The sequence below is a fragment of the Aythya fuligula genome, chromosome 24 (assembly GCF_009819795.1).
Source record: "Aythya fuligula isolate bAytFul2 chromosome 24, bAytFul2.pri, whole genome shotgun sequence".
Taxonomy (NCBI): Eukaryota; Metazoa; Chordata; class Aves; order Anseriformes; family Anatidae; genus Aythya; species Aythya fuligula.
Genome location: NC_045582.1, coordinates 2052800 through 2068786, shown reverse-complemented (window position 1 = coordinate 2068786; position 15987 = coordinate 2052800). Strand labels below are relative to the sequence as shown.

The 15987-nt window shown below is 55.6% G+C and overlaps 1 protein-coding gene across 1 annotated transcript; it reads right to left on the bottom strand.

Annotated features, from left to right (window-relative positions):
* Nucleotides 1-419: 419 nt before the first annotated feature.
* On the bottom strand, nucleotides 420-11414 carry ORMDL3 (ORMDL sphingolipid biosynthesis regulator 3). Its single transcript, XM_032202659.1, has 4 exons — nucleotides 11391-11414; nucleotides 6722-6928; nucleotides 5188-5339; nucleotides 420-5058 (listed from the first exon to the last, which is right to left on the bottom strand). Exons 2-4 carry the CDS (start codon nucleotides 6893-6895, stop codon nucleotides 4923-4925), a joined length of 462 nt encoding a protein of 153 aa, XP_032058550.1. The 5' UTR covers nucleotides 6896-6928; nucleotides 11391-11414; the 3' UTR covers nucleotides 420-4922.
* Nucleotides 11415-15987: the final 4573 nt, after the last annotated feature.

The following is a 15987-nucleotide window of genomic DNA, read 5'->3' as shown; positions in this document are numbered from 1 at the left end:
CCTTCTGGCTGGTTCCGGAAGGAAGAGGCTTATTTTAAGGACAAAGTCTGCAATAGCTGCAGATAGCAAAGTCCTCACCCAAAAAACTTCGCTGACCAGTCATTCTGCGGTGCTGCCGTTACCACAGCTGCAGATAATTTGTCTGGAGGCTAACCGTTTTTTCCCAGGCTTCTGGCGTGGTTGTGATTTTCAGATTGAGATCCGTTGGGACGGGGAACAACATGTTCTGGCCTGGGAGCTATCTCAGTAGACCCGTGACAACGCCAGGCTGTGAGGCGTGGGGTGCCTTCAGCAGCTTTTATTGACCGGTCTCCTTGGCCAACTCTTCACTTCGCTGCAGCCCCTGGCTTGGTGGGCTTCCAATGGTATGTTTAAAAGCAAAACCGGCCCACGTGGAATTCAAGGAATGTAGTACAAGCTTTTACATGAATACGTACTTTATTAGTTTCTCTTAGAATGCTGTACAAAGGAGTAATAAAAATATTCACACTTTTATTTTAGAAAGTTCTCTACATGAGACTTCGGTATCCACAGCAAAAAGAAGGGCTACGGGGAGAAAAAACAAAACAACCCTAAAACTATGTACAATGTCAGAATGTTCCATTAAAAAAAAAAAAACAAAACTAATTTAGCTCACTTAAATTCATCCAAGGAGGATACATAAACGCAAACTCCTGCATGCTTAAAATACATTATGCGCAATGATAAAGCAATGTAAGTCACAATAAGAAATATTAATGCGTTAACAATGGTAACCCAACTGCTGTCCCCTTTTCAAGGGCCAGTACCAACCTTCTATTAAAACAAACAAACAAAAAAAACCAATGAATTAAAAAAAAAAAAAAAGTACTCAAGAATTAAGTAGCCCTAGACCTCAGGCTTTTGTTTTTATTTTAAAGGCTTTTTTTCCTGCAAAGGGTTGGACTTTGTAACATCCGTTAGCTCTGTTAAAGGAATTACAAGACAGGATTCCCTAATTCACCAACTGGTAGCACTTGATTGTTTCCCTGCTGCAGCGGCTTCCACATGGCGTTAATTGGTGCATTGTCTTAATGATGGCTTAGAGGAGGCCTTGCCCACAAGATCAGGCGGAGGGATGGCTGCTTGCCAGTGCCTGTAAACTGCTGGAGTGGTGGGTTTCTGAAGCTTTTCTCCTGCATTCATCGCAGAACAAAAAAAAAAGAAAAGCATTTTAAGTACCTACTTGTCCAGCCTTTGTTTCTCAGTCACACAAGGAGTCCACCTTGGTTCTCCAGCTGAAGTTTGTCCTAGTTACTATGTACAGTGTAAGGTCAAGGGGAAAATCTGTCAAGTGCAATGCGATCAAAATCCTGTTTAAAATCAATAATGCTCAATTATCTCCTTCACAGAGGTACTGGAGAAAATTCTACAGCCTAAAAGAAGGAGCGGACAGGCTTTGGGCTCCCGTTCTGACTCTCAGCACACAAGGTAGGCTTTGTCCTTGGATCATCGCTATGCCAGCTGCAAATATATGTCTAAAAACCCCTTCTCCTGTCCGTGCTGTTCCGATGTCCCTTTTCTCAGAAATGACTCACCCCATGAGATTTTTAGTGTTTTGACGAAGTTCATTAACTTTGTGTGCGCAAGATTAGCCTTCAAGCACTGAACTCACTTCCAGATGAATTTAGCAAATAAATATCCCAGAAGTGGTTTCCATACGGAGTTCCAGGACACCCAGAACTGTATTCATTACTTTCACACCACTGCAACAAAGAAACTTAACTAGAAATTTGGTCAGGTATGACTCGCTCCCATCACGCTGGCAGGAAGGAACCAGCCACAGAACTCACATGAAGGTGGCTTGACCAGCAGTACCCAAAGCTGCTTTTTTTTTTTTTTAATGGTTCCTTTTCTATTTTTGATTAATTCTTCTACCTACCCTTAAGATGGGATCTTAAGGAGGATACCAGATCAATAATTGTTCAAGTAACTATAAATCTAATGAAGCTACTCAATACACTGTATTATTAACATGAACTCTTTCTTCAACTCTTGCTCTCAATTTTGCCCATATTTCTCCAGTTTTCATTTATATTTCACTTGATTGGATTAACTGTATGAGTCCAAGTTAAGTTCAGATATTTTATGGCAAAAAATGCTGTACCTGCCTTGGAAAGAACGTCATTTGCCATGTAACCCCAAATATGGACACTTGTGTAATGGCTATTTTAATAATTTCAGTGTCAATAAAGTATATCAGAAAAGCTTACTATTATAATTAAGGCTTTGCCCAACATTTTAGACTCTGGGCTTTAAAAACAGCCTTTTTCAGAAGTTTGGAATTCCATCCTATGTTGTTTTACCGATGACCTTTAATTTAACAAAATGCAATCAAATGTCCATAGTGTCAGTTAACAGCAGAAATAATATATACCCAGATCCTCAGCTGTTACAATGCCAAGGTGCTTGATGCAACTACAGCGCTGTACTTTGAAGAAAGCTGATCCTCTACCTTCAATTTGTGCTTGTGCTAAAAATATCCAAACTGCTCTGGCTTCGTGTGAAGCACATATACTTAGAAATAATCAGTGTATGTCTGTATCTAGGGAATTAATACTTCAAGCAAAAGCACCTGTGGTATAGCTACTGTTTTTGTTGCAAAAAAGTTCATGTTCCCTCCCTCGTATTCTACCTAAATGAATAGTGTTCTTCCTTCTGGAGATTTACCCTTGGCATGGCTGTTGGGTGTGTTGTCAGGAATTCAGATCTGCCGAGCAGCACGGTCTGCCTTGCAGATGCAGCCTTAGCCACCCTGTTAAGAACAGGTGCTGCACCTTTGAGGGCAGCAGTCTTCCCGTAAGCATTCCAGGCATTGGTGCTGTTGATTTCTTACTAATTTCAAAAGTACTCAGCTGATTGACAAAACGGTTCTATTCCAAAACCACTTTTTTTTTTTCCCCCAAAAAAGTCATTGTCTAGTAGCTTAAAGAGTACATTAGCTTTAGGGAATATAGTACCTTAACTAAAGCAGCAGTCCCTATGTCGTGGTGGTTAAAAGGTTTAAACCCCCTCCCCAGTCATGTGCACTACACATCTGCCAAACTCTCTCTGGAGAACAGCACTCAAGTATCAAGCCAGGCTCTTCTCTTTCTACCTTCTTGAAATCTTCTTTCTACTTTCTTGAAAGCTTCGTTTTCACTTAAAATATTTCTGTTTTTCAAACATATTAGGTAATGATTCTCTATGCATTCCAGCATCCCTCTGAGGTATGCTAAATGTTTTCTCCCTTCTCTGCAGCAGTCTGGTAGTTAATCTGAGACAGAGAGGTAAAGCAGCTTGCCTAAAATTACACATGGAGTAGTACTGGATCCTAAGTGTGAACTTGGAGTTCCTCTGTCCTGTGCTCAGACCATCAAACAACTCAATATCCACTGTGACTTCTCAAGCTAGGCTTAGCTAATGCAGGAACAAAACCAGCACATTTTAAAAGTTTCTACCATTGTCAGTGTGAGACAATATAAGCACTAAGACAACAAAAAATACAGGCTTTCCTAAGTTTACAGGGGAAGCATGAGGAAAAACATTTCATCGGGCACGCAACCCAAAAGAAAAACCGATTGCCTTGAACAGCAGAAAGGCATCTCAGCCAGGAAGTCTAAACCTGCAGACCTTTTTTCATTCAGGTGGTAGTTTCATGGGGGAAAAGGCTTATTTTTGTTCCTATACTAAATCATCTGTTGTCCTCAGTGCCCCGTAACACCCTTCTCTTGGTCACTTCAGTGTGCCGCTCGTTAGCATCGCCCTCCTGCAGCTCCCTCACCCTTGGCAGAGTCACCCTGGGCCCAGGGGCTGCTGCTGCAGGATTTGTGCGTGGCGCTGAGTGCCAGGCAGTCGGGCATCGCTTGTTGGCCACATGGAGGCTCGCATGTGAAGTCCACGGTTAGGACTGGCAGATCTCAGTAACGTGCACGCAGACTTAAGAGACCAAGGAGACTGATGGAGGTGAAAAATCCCAATTATTGCCACTTTTTATGCCAGACAGCCATCCATCTCTCACTTGGCCTGTACCTATGGGCAGCTTCTCCCATGCTCATGCGATCTCCATGTACCAAGTGCCTCAGTGCCATTTGTATTTAATCATTAAAATGAGCTGCAACCTGGCCTTTAATCCAAGCGCTGCACTGCCCGAGTGCTCAGCGTGCTTTAAAATTTTAGTGGTTTGGGCTCGGGAGCAAAGTTACCCAGAGAAATTCTGGTACAAGTTGTTACTTTCAACTGTAGCTTAGGAGCTGGTAAATCTTTTCCCTGAACCACGCGAATGGTACCACAGAAAACTGAAAGCTTTGTCAAACTGCAGGTGATTCTTTCCTGTACTGTTTTTAGTAAAAGAACTTCCTTTCTCAGTGGCGTAAAAGATTTCAAAATACAAATCTGTCGTTCTGTTCCCCCCCCTGCCCCGAAATGGGACTCAAACCCCCAAACAATCAACTATTGGGGAAGTCTGGCTGTCTCCCTTTGAACTTCCCCACATATCGCTTAAAGCACCTAGCTTCAGAAAGGGAAATGTATGTTAAAGTGCATTTACCACAGCAATAGTACCAGCACTAAAAGCTTTTCCCCTCATCCCTGTTCTCGCCGTTCAATGTCTGGGACAGACGATGATCTTCCCATAACTCATCCTCTTTGTACCTCGAAGTCTCAGTGTATCTCCATCTATTTATGACGCTGGAATAAAAGAAATCCAGCGTCACGTATCCTGCTCCGCGCTAAACTCTACTCTGGAGCTTGTTTAGATTTATTGGGCATGAGGATCCAGCATGCGGTATATGTCTATTGGGTACTGCATTTAAACAGCCGCTGTGAAATCAGATCCCAGTGGGCACGGGGGTGAAGAAACAGAGCAAGAGAGAAGGAACTTCCCCTCGCCTCTGCTCCTCTTCCACGCGCTCCGTCTACGCAGTTCAGTACTTGTTGATCCCAAAGATCCGGACTCCGTGAAACTGAGGCAGCTTGGGGATCAGGACGCTCATTAGGGAGATGGTGTTGATTACGAAGTGTATCCGGTCATACTTTGTGTAAAAGCTGGTTAGAAAATACCTGGAAAGGCAGGGAACAAAACGAGGAATTAACGCCGCTTCGTGCTTTCTGTTTCCCCAGACAGCACGGGCAGCAGGAGCGCCACCCAGCACGGGACCCGAGGCAGCTCAGCTGCCCTGCGGTACTCACAGTACGATGGGCATGATGGTCAGGAACTTGCGGGACGCTGTGAACTGCACGCCGTAGTCCATCTGCTCCCAGTGCGTCAGCAGCCGAGCCTTCCCCTGATCCGGCGTCTCGAAAGGAGTTCCTTTCACGGTGTGTAGGAAGATGTACATGCTCTGCAGCAAACACACGTGCAGCGGGAATCAACGCAGTGAACGGCACGGCTTCAGCACCAACAGCACGGCGCTGAGAGGTTTTGGGCAGGCAGCTTGCAGCAGCACGCCGTCCCGCTAGAGGGACGCATTGCCATTGCTGGGAAACTCCAACAGCGGCTACTGAAGCAGTGAGTTAGGGCGAAGGCCCCTAGCTGGGGCTCTCCCAGGCTTGGCTGCTGCATCTGGGGCCTCTTCACTCGGCTCTTGCGCATGAGGCAAGAAGGGAGTTGCAGGATTGCAGCGCTTGGATCGGGAGATTAGCATGGACTCGCTCTGCCGTGCAGCAGCAATGCTAAATGCTGTCTAAAAAAAGTGCTGCTCGGCCTGCAGGCAGTAAGGGTCTGCTACTATTCCGATTACAAGTTAACCTCGAAGTGGAACACAACTTAGAGATAAGCAGCAAGCGTCCGGCTCAGTCAGACACGTCTTGCAAGCACAGCCATTGCTGGCTTTAACTCCTTTCTGCTCCCAGGACCCAAGCGTTTAAGCTGGCAGAGGAGAGCAGGGGAAGGAGCTGGATGAAATGCAGGTAGCACGCGCTGAACTCAGCCCCTAGCACCTCTAGCTGGTGTGGTGTTTTCCTTTCACTAGAGATGTGAATAACATGAGCATGAGGGTCCCCGATAAGAGTGTTTTTTTGTCTCTGGGATATTCTTAGGCCAAGATGCTACTTAAAATAAATGACACAAAATTGATTGCTGCGCCTCTGAAGTATTTTGCCTCTTTCGCCTGAGGGCACATGGCTGTGGAGAGGTCTGCTCAAGCCCTAGGACCCAAGGGTGCTAGGATTTGAACAGTGGGATGGCAGAGGCAGGGAAGTGAGCAGTTAAACAGAGCACAGTTTTCTTCTGCTCACTGGGGAAGTTGTCACTGCACGGCTGCAGCACAGCACAGGACTGCACTGCATGAAATCTTTTACTTTAAGCAGAAGGAGCTGAAGGTTAATCTTGCTTCCTAACTCTAACGAGGCCAATCCAGTCTGATTATATCAACCCAAGTGAAAGCTGCCATGCCAGCTTCTGTGGCCTGGTACAGCTATTCCTCTGCTAAGGTGGACACAGCTAAGGGACTTGCTCTGCAGGCAAATCAGTTGTGTCCCCTCTGGGCAGCCTTACCAGATGCTTGGAGTCTTATCAGTACCTAGGCTGGATTTAAATACATGACCTAGAGGAGAAGGTGCAGTCTGAGGGCTGCAGGTTGAGTAACTTACCCCACGTCTTTGGAAAGAGAGAAAGGAACTGTGTCAACAAGAGCCGGATTAGATCTCTCTCAGAAGAACAGCTGGTGCAGAGAGATTACCTCCCCGTGCCCCAGGAGCCAAACCAACCACGCTGCTCCCTTACCATGTTGTGGATGATGTTCGTCAGAGTCCAAACCACGGGGACGCTGAAGAAGGGGATGCTGAGGAGCACAACGTGCAGCAGGCCGATTCCAAGGACGTAGGACAGCCAGATGCCGCGGCTGTTCATGACGCGGGTGTTGGGGTTCACCTCGCTGTGTGCCGTTCCCACGTTCATGTTGGCTCTCCTGTCAGCTGGGCACCCCTGAAACTAAAGCAGATCAGGTTAGGACTCGGGCTGCTCTAACCCTCCGTCCGAATTTCTCAGCTAAGCACGGCGGGGGTGGAGGGACTTGCTGTTAAGCAAGCTGAGATTTTTGTCAGCTATAAAAATCCCACGTTGGGTCACTTCTCTGCACCTCGTCGCTGATGTTTCTGAGGGGAGAGGCTGAATCTGGGAGCAGCTCACGTTTGGGAACAGCGTGTGGGGAGCCTGCCTGTGACAGAAGCTACGTGTGATCTGCTGAAGCGTTTTCCTGGAACCAAGATGTCAGTGTTCAATGCGAGCCTTCCCTGACAAGACTCACAAGACTCAGATGAATACTTTAAGTGCTTTTTAAGCCATCATCACGGTATTAATAATGGAAGCACTTGGCTCGTGAAGTTTCTTACATGTTTCTGGGTTCAACATACTTTAAACTAAGAAAGCAAACGCTGGTATTTGACGAGTGAAGGCAAAGCAGCTCTTTATTGACAGATCACCCAGTTAGTTTGCGTAATTCAGGAGGGTTCTGCATGCTCTGCAGGCTCGCTGGTCTCCTGGTCTGGTTTGTAAGTTTTCCCTTCCAATTTAAGGCTTTGCGGGATGGGGGCAGTGGTAACAGAATTCCCCTGTAGGGAAGGAGACTTGGAGCTCAGGTTTTTCTAAGCAATCCCAGGGAGATGAGGAAGCAGAACAGGGTTATCCTTTCAGATTGCCAGTGGGTAACACCAGCAGTCTTTGCACCGCTGCCTTATGGACAACGCTGTGGCTTTTTGGACGGCTGCGCTGGTAGCTACCAGCAGCAGGTACTGGTTATGTTTCAGGCTTACTGGGCAGACAAGGGCTGCTATACTGGTTTTCAGGGATTACAGCAGAGAGACAAATTCGAACCACTGTAAAGTAGACTGTCTTGACATGTCTTGCATGAAATCCTCACTGTCCGTGTCCCAAGGAAATGTGGTTTCGTTAGGTCCTACAGCCCGTCCCTCCTTGCAGAGGACCCCAAGGCAAGGGCTTTTTCCTGCTGTCTGGCCTCGTGTTGTTGCTGCTGAAGAACAAGTTGCTGTTCTCTCCAGCTCTCGCAGTCTCAGGAGGCGAGCCCGAGCCAGATCTAACATTACGCGCTGGATGTCGCTACCAGCTGTTGCGAGTTCCCTGACGGAGCGCTGGGCCTGCCTTGTTTCAGAAGCTGCTGTGCTCTCCTGCTCCTGCCCAGGGCTCTCACACACACGCCTCGTGCTCGGCTCTGCAGCTCCTGGGACGCTCGCTGCCACTTTCAGCCGGCGCTGGCTCAGCACCAGAGGCTGCCAGGTGAGCTGACGGATGCTCACCTGCTTCTGCTGCCCAGGTGGTTCACATCTGGAGAAGGCTTTTGTTTCCCTCGCAGAATAAAAACCTGCAGATCTGCGGGTCGCTCAGCCTCTTGGCACGTCTCCTGGCAGCTCCTGGGCACTCCAGATGAGGAAACTTGGTCTGGAAGCAGGACTCGGAGCTGGAGTTCAGTGCTCCAGGCCTGGCTGGGAGAGCAGCTCCGTCCCTAATCTGCTGCAGCTCCTAAAGGAAATCTGGGGGCTGCGGCGAGGCATAACACGAGTCCAAAATGTCATACTACTGGGAAAAAGAGAAAGAAAAAGCAACCACCGCTGTGGAATGCATAAACAGGAGTGCTGCTTGCCAGACAAAGGAAATAATTCTCCTAGATATTGGTAAGGCCTCAGCTAGAAAACTGTCCAGTGCTGGAGGGAGGCCAGGGGAGAGCTGTGAGAATGAGCAGAGGTGTAGGAAAAACATGACCTGCAAGGACAGCTTGAAGGAAATGGGTTTGTTTAGTCTAGAGAACACTCAAGAAAGATGTGATGAATGGCCCTCGAGTACTTAGAAGATGGCAGCAAAGAGAATGGAGACAAACCGTGCAGGGGTGTGAGCTGCACGGCCGAGGTTCAGAGCAACGCGGCAGTGCAGGAAGCCTGATGCTGACCGGCCTCATTGGATGCTTTAAAATCCAGTTTAATTAGCACCGAGAAAGAGAAGATTGTTTCCTCTTTGGAACCGGGGTGGGGACCTCTTCCAGGCCCTCTGGCTGTGTTCTCGAGGTGATGCTGTTATCCGAGGGCCTTCCCACCTCCCCGACAGCCGGAGGAGCAGCCTGGATGTTTGGGAATCGAGTGCAGTTTCCATGTGGGGACATCTGTGAGTCTGACGGTCAAAAACCAAGGAGCAACTTCTACCCGGCGCCAGCTGCAAACGAGGGCAGTTGCAGAGCTGAGGCTGGGTGGCAAAGGGCCAAGCTCAGAAGCTGTACGTGGAGCAGTCCTCCTCCCTTTGCCTCAGTTTCCTCGCTTGTAAAAACGATTGGAGTGGTGAAACGCGAGCACAAACAGCCCGGGAGGTTAACTCAGCCTTGCGAGACAGCTGTGGCGATGGCAAGCGTGAGGTCCTATTATTAGGACAATTTTGCATACTTCTCTAACTCTGCCTTCCCCAGCTTCAAGAGATTTCACTTGTGAACCTTTCCCATTTCTGGCCTCGTGTTCGCAGCCCTTGCCCAAGCCCTTTGCTGACTTCAGATTGCACACAGAGCTTCGCACGTTATTGCACAAGCCTGGCTGGCGGAGCGCGCCGCCGAAGCTCCCATCCCTACCCCCATCCCCGGTCCCGTGTTGTTTGCCGTCTGATTTTACACCAGGGATTTGCTCACCTGCAGAAAACGAAACAAAACAAAAAAAAAACAAAAAAAAACAAACCGAGGCGAGACACAAAAGCGGGAGGAACTCCAGCTCCGCCCCTGCAGCAGCTGGCAGCCGAGCTGCCTTTCCCAGCCGTGCAGCCCCGGTTCAGGACAGCAAAGTTGGGATGTTTCGACAGAGCGGGTGTGAAGGTCAGGGCCGAGCTGACGTTGGCCGGTGGCCATCCAAGGAGGGAAAAAGTCACGGTGGGACACGACCAGCACTCACGATGGAGGAGCTGAGCCCTTCCTCCCTGCCCAGGCCTTTCTGTGCCTGCTCACCCGTCACTCCCGTGAGCTCCCGGCTGCCCAGGGTTTTGCTGGGAGAACCAGACCTGTCCTGGGGCTCCCAGCAGGGCGCTTTGGGGCTGCCAGCACCTCCCTGCTTCGACAAGAAGTGGGAACAACCCCACGGCAGCAGCTGCTGGAGGATCACCCCTAAAGCCGTGCCACCAGCACCCCGAGGCTCAGCTCCTTCCCCACCTCTTCTTTTGCTGCTGGGGGAGCCCAAACACCTCCTGCCCCGGACCCAGGACACCGGGCAGGGCACGGCTCTTCCCACAGCCGTTCCCCTGCTCCGTGTGGGTGGGAGCTTTATCTGGGGACCGCAGAGGTGAGGAAGGCAGCGGGTGCTTATCTCGGGCGATCTTCCTGAGCGCTCCCAGCACGCAAGCCATTGTGATCCTGGGGAGCCGCGGCAGGGCCGCGATCCCTATCTCTGGCAGCAACAGCAGCTCCCCGTCTCCCCAGCAAGTAAATATTTGAAACCCTTCTTTGCCCGAACCGGAGGATCGAGTGCCTCGACGATGTTGGCTGCGTGTAAAAGTGGCTGATAGGGGAAGGTGCTGGCACTTCGGGCTGCCCAGCACTGCTCCGTGGCCCCGAGCTGGGCCGCTGGGGGCTCTGCCAGGCCCTGAACCCAGGACCCAGGGCAGCAGCAGCGGGACAAGGATCAGGAGGAGGCCCCGGCCGATGCAGGCAGCAGAAGCGTGAGCGAGCGGGTGGGCACGGCAGCAGCTGGATCTGTGCCCCCCCCCCCGTGGGATCTGTGCCCTATTCTGTGGGATCTGTGCCCCCCTGTGGGATCTGTGCCCCTCCTGCTCCGGGATCTGTGCTCCCTTGTGGGATCTGTGCCCCCCTCTGGATCTCTGCCCCCCCCCTTGTGGGATCTGTGCCCTATCCTGTGGGATCTCTGCCCCCCGCCCCGTGGGATCTGTTCCTTGCTGTGGGATCTGTGCCTCCCCCCCTCTGGATCCCTGCTCCCCCCGTGGGATCTGTGCCCTATCCAGTGGGATCTGTGCCCCCCCCTTATGGGATCTGTGCCCCCCCGTGGGATCTGTGCCCTATCCTGTGGGATCTGAGCCCCCCCGTGGGATCTGTGCCCCCCCCTTGGGATCTGTGCCCCCCCCTTGGGATCTGCCCCCCCCTTGTGGGATCTGTGCCCCCCCCCCCCGTTCCGGGGGCCACGGGCCAGCTACAACTCGGGGCCGCCCCCCGGGGGTGCCTCCCCCCGCCCAGCTCCTGACAAAGCCCCGTTCGCTGCCCAGCAGCGGGACCCCAGGGGCCTCCCCCACGCCCCCAGCCCCCGCCCCCAGCCCCCACCCCCAGCCCCCCGCTTTCTCCCGTTTTCCCGGAGCCGGCAGCGCCCCGGCACCGGCCACCGCCCCCCAACCCCCGCTGCACACCGGGGGGGGCTCGGCCTCACCGCGGGACCCCCCCCCACCTCCAGGCCCGGCCCTCACTCACCGCTGCGGCCCCGGTCCCGGTCCCGGTCCCGGTCCCGGTCCCGGTCCCGGCCCGGTTCGGCTCGGCCCCGGCTCGGCTCGGCCCGGCCCGGCCCGGGCTCTCCGCCGCGCTCCCGGCCGGCCCCACGGCGCGGCCCGCCCCGGCCCCGCGGCACGCCGGGAGTTGTAGGCCGGGGGCGGGCAACGAGGCCGGGAGGCAGCGGGGAAAGGGGCTGTGGAGGCACAAAACAGCAGAATCCAGGGGGCACGGAGGCACATCACAGGGTCACAGAACCGCGGAGTCACAGAATCACAAAATCCCAGAATCTCAGGGATCACGGAGTCACAACATTACAGGATCACAGAATCACACGCAAAAAAAGCAGAATCCTAGAATCACAAAATCACAAAATCCCAGAACTGCGGAATCCCAGAATCACAAAACCCCAGAATCCTAGAATCATGGAGTCACAACATCACAGAATCCTAGAATCCCAGAATCCCAGGATCACAGAATCCCAGGATCATATAATCCCAGAATCACAGAATTGTGGAATCACGGAATCCTATAATCCCGGAATCCCAGAGTCACAAAATCATGGAATCCCAGGATCCTAGAATCATGGAATCCCAGGATCATATAGTCCCAGAATCCCTAAATCACAGAATCCCAGAATCCCAGAATCACGGAATCATGGAATCCTATAATCCCAGAATTATGGAATCAGGGAATCCCAGAAGTATGGAATCGCAGAATCACCAACTCACAGAATCACGGAATCACAGAGTCACAGAATCATGGAATCCCAGAATCCCAAAATCCCGGAATCACGGAATCACAGACTCACTGAATCATGGAATCCCAGAATCACAAAATCCCAGAATCACAAAATCCTAGAATCTCGGAATCCCAGAATCCTGGAATCACAGAATCACGGAATATCCCGATCTGGAAGGGACCCACATAGGACCATCGAGTCCAACTCCTGGCCCCACACAGGTCTACCCAAAAATTCAGCCAGGAGTTTCTAATGAGCGACAAGATTCCAGGGAATCGTAGAATCGTTTGGGTTGGACACAACCTGTAAGATCATCTGGGCCAACCTCTGGCTCCTCCTGTGCCACCCTCTGATGCGGGAGCCCCAAGGCAGCCCTCCTGGGTCAGGGTCTGTGCCCCAAATCACAGAAGTGTTAGGGCTGGGAAAGACCCCAAGATCGTGCGGTTCAACCGTCCCCCTACCACCACCATCACCGAATCATTAGGGTTGGAACGCCCCCAAAACCATCCGGCCCAACAGCCCCCCTACCACCACCATCTCCCCCTAGACCACATCCCCAGGCACCACGTCCAACTTCCCTTAAACACCCCCAGGGACGGTGAGTCCACCGCCTCCCCGGGCAGGGGACGGGGTCTCCGCCACCTCCCGAGGCGGCTCCTTTGGGGGCCGCGGTGCTGGGAAGGGGATCAGAGCAGCGCTCGCCCCCTGCTTCACATCACATCTGCTCTGCCCACAGCACCCCCGAGCTGTGTCCCTAAAGGCACAAATCACCCCGTGCCGTGCTCAGCAGCACCAAACCCAGGGTGATGTGGGGGTGTCCCCACTGCGAACCCTCAGCCGAGGCATCGGGCACGTTATCGGTGCCAGCGGGCACTGCCGGGGCGGGCGGCCAAGGTCAGGGCCTGGGAGCGGAGGCAGGATTCCTGCGCTGGAGCGCGGGGCGACCATCTGGCCGTGCCTTTGTTTGCACAGCCATCAAAGCCAGCAGCGCGGCACTGCCGCGGCCCCTCGGTGCGCGCGGCCATCTGTGCAGCCTTTGTGCGCGCCGCCGCGCCGAGCTCTCCTGCCGGGGAGAGGCAGAGGGTGCAGCGCGGCGCCGAGCGGTGAGGCTGCTTTGTGCTGCCAGCTCCTGCCCCGAGCTGCTCTGCTCCTCGCTCCCCTGGGACCCCGCCGGGGCGCAGCCGGCCCCGGAGCCCGTCAGCGTGGCACCCCCGGGGTGCCCTCTCCGTCCCCATGCCCGGCACAGGCAGCTCCACCAGGATCGCTCGGAGCCCCCCCCAGCTCAGCACGGCTGCTGCCAGCCCTCCCTGGCCACATGGAGAAGCCAATTTTTGGGGTCTCGTTTCTGGCACGGAGGTGTTTGCGGTGTTGCTTTGTGCTGAAGGCATCGAGGCTTCTCCTGCTCTGCCCACGGCTGGGCACCCGGTGCCAGCGTCCTTGTGGGCTTGAAGGTGGCTGCGCGCCCGTCTGCAGGGAATGGATGCGGGCAGGGGTCCCGCAGACCCACCTGGCCCCCTGTGCGCCCACCTAGTCACGGTGCAGCCAGTGGGTGCCAGCTCTGGATCCATCTCCAGCCCCGCAGTCGTGCGCCAGCTGGGCACAGCAGGGCCGTGGGGACCGGAGCACCACGCGCTGGCATCGTGCCGCTGGCAGGCACCGGGTGGCTTCCTGCAGCCGGAGCTTCCCCTGGCAGCTGCTGCCGGAGGGCTGTGGGCACCCGCAGGGCCAGGAAAACCCAGTCCCTGCCCAGGCGCCCGGGGGTGCCCGCGGCAGCGCGGCGAGGTGCGGGGATGCCGTGAGCGGAGGCGGGGGATCCCGCGGGAGCCGGCCCTGCTTTGCAGGAGAGCCACGCACGCACGGCAGGCTCTATTTTTATCCCCGCTCCTGCCTGACTGAGCAGCTCCCTCTGCGCGGTGACATCTAATTTAGCAGCTTCCCCGCACCCCGCTGACTCCGCACGTGAGGGGGAAGCACAATGCGACGGCTATTTTTAAACGCCCATAAATATTAATCCCTCTCGGTGATGCAGCAGCAGCAGCAGCCTCTCTCTCGCTGCCGGTGGGAGCGCAGTGAGGGCACCCGCTCCTCGGGCTCCCCAACCTGGATTCACCCACCCAGGGAACCCCGGAATTTGTGGGCAAAGGGTCCCAGGGGAGGAGGATCCATCCCCAAACCCACAGCCCGGGCTGGCAGCTCCCTGCGTGCAGGGGGGCTGCTCCCGGGTGGTTTCCCCATCCACCCCTGTGTTGGGGGCCACGCTCCCCTCCCGTTTGGCCAGCCACGGTCCCACTGCCGGCTCGGTACCAGCTATATTTAGCAGCACATTGGCAGCGGGGAGCTGGTGCTGCCTATTTTTAGCCACCGGTGCTGGCTGCGGCAGGGAAGGGTCCGCGCGGGGTCGCGCTGCACTGCAGGCTCTGCGTTTTCAGGCTCCATGGGGTGGGAAAGGGCCGGTGCCCCCCAACCCCTGGGCTGAGCTCGGGCTGAGCCCGTGGCCACCATCAGCTGGGGCTCGCCAAAAGCTCCGGCAGCCCCAGCATCGGTCTGGATGCGTCCGTGGTTCCCTCCAGCCCCGCTCCTGCAGCTGGTGGCTGCCTTGCTGGGTGCTGCCGCAGCTCCAGCTCCGGTCCTGCTGCGGGCACAGCACCCAGCAGCACCGGGATCGGTACTGGGGAGCTCAGGGCTGCTCCGCTCCCTGGCCAACCATGGGGAGAAGCGAGCTGAGGAGCCTGAGGGCAGGTGGAAGCTCTCCCTGCCTGCTGCCCTGCAGCCTTTGAGGATGCCCCAGCGCAGGCTTGGCTGCGATCCCAACCCCAGAGATGGAGACGGCGGCGGGAGCCTGGGCCCCGCCAGGGCCTGGCAGCCCCGGGGCAGCTCTCGGGGGGAACGTGGGGGTCCCCGGGGAGCGCCTGGCTCCAGCCCTCCCGTCAGCTTCGGTTGTCCTAATGCAGCCAGACGCAGGCCAGGCGCCTCGTAAACCGGTTATCCACCGGAGCAGCGGCCTCTCCAAGGAGAACCGGGGGGGGGGTCACCGGAATCCTTGCTCACAAGGTCTCCTCTCCTCGTCCCCGATGCCCGGTGTCCCGCGGGGGCAGGCGGGGAGAGCCCCGGTGCTGCCGGCCGCGTGGAGCGGCCCCAACCGGGAACGGGGGGCACCGGGAACGGGCCGGGCCCGGTAACGGCGGCCGCTCTCCATGGTCCTGAGCGCAGCCCGGAGAGCCCCGGTCCGGGCAGCTCGGGGCTGGGCTGGGGGCCCGCTCCGTGTCCCCCCCCCGGGCTGAGGCCGCCTCGCTGCCCGCCTCGGCTCCGGTTTCCCCGGGTAAGCGATGCCGGTGCCTGCGGGAGGCGGCGGCCGGGAGGGGTCGCGCTCCGTGGCGGGGGAGGAGGAACGGCACCGGGTGGGGGGGGGCTTGGGGGGATTCCCGGTGTCCCCGGGGCTGGGCCGGGGGCAGCCCCGGGGCGGGGGCAGCGGCGGGGGGCACAGCCCAGCTCCGGGCATCACCCTCCGGGGGGGCAGCGCCGTTCCCACGCAGGGACCCGGGGGGGCTCGGCGCTCCCCGGCGGCTCCGTTCGCTGCGGATGCCCCGGGCTGGGGGCTTGGGGGTGCCCCCGGTGCGTCCCCCGCTTCCCCATCCCACCCCCGGGGCAGGGGTCCCGCGGCGCAGCCTCTCCCGGGACCGGCCGGGGAGAGAAGCCGGGAGCTAGGCGGGGGTGCCCGGCTCCGTGCAGCCCCCCCGGCGGGGCGGGCCGGGGGCGGGGAGCCCCGGGGAGGCCCGGGCGGTGGATCCCGCCCACCGGCCCCGCCGCCGCCGCCGCCGCCGGCTCCGGGCCCGCCGCGCT

What these genes read in the sequence shown, in the direction of transcription:
- ORMDL3 (XM_032202659.1), bottom strand. Translation starts at nt 6,895, where the DNA reads ATGAACGTGGGAACGGCACACAGCGAGGTGAACCCCAACACCCGCGTC. An exon ending in CGAACATCATCCACAACATG is followed by an intron (nt 5,340 to 6,721) that starts GTAAGGGAGCAG and finishes TGTTTGCTGCAG; the next exon opens with AGCATGTACATCTTCCTACA. An exon ending in ACCATCATGCCCATCGTACT is followed by an intron (nt 5,059 to 5,187) that starts GTGAGTACCGCA and finishes CTGCCTTTCCAG; the next exon opens with GTATTTTCTAACCAGCTTTT.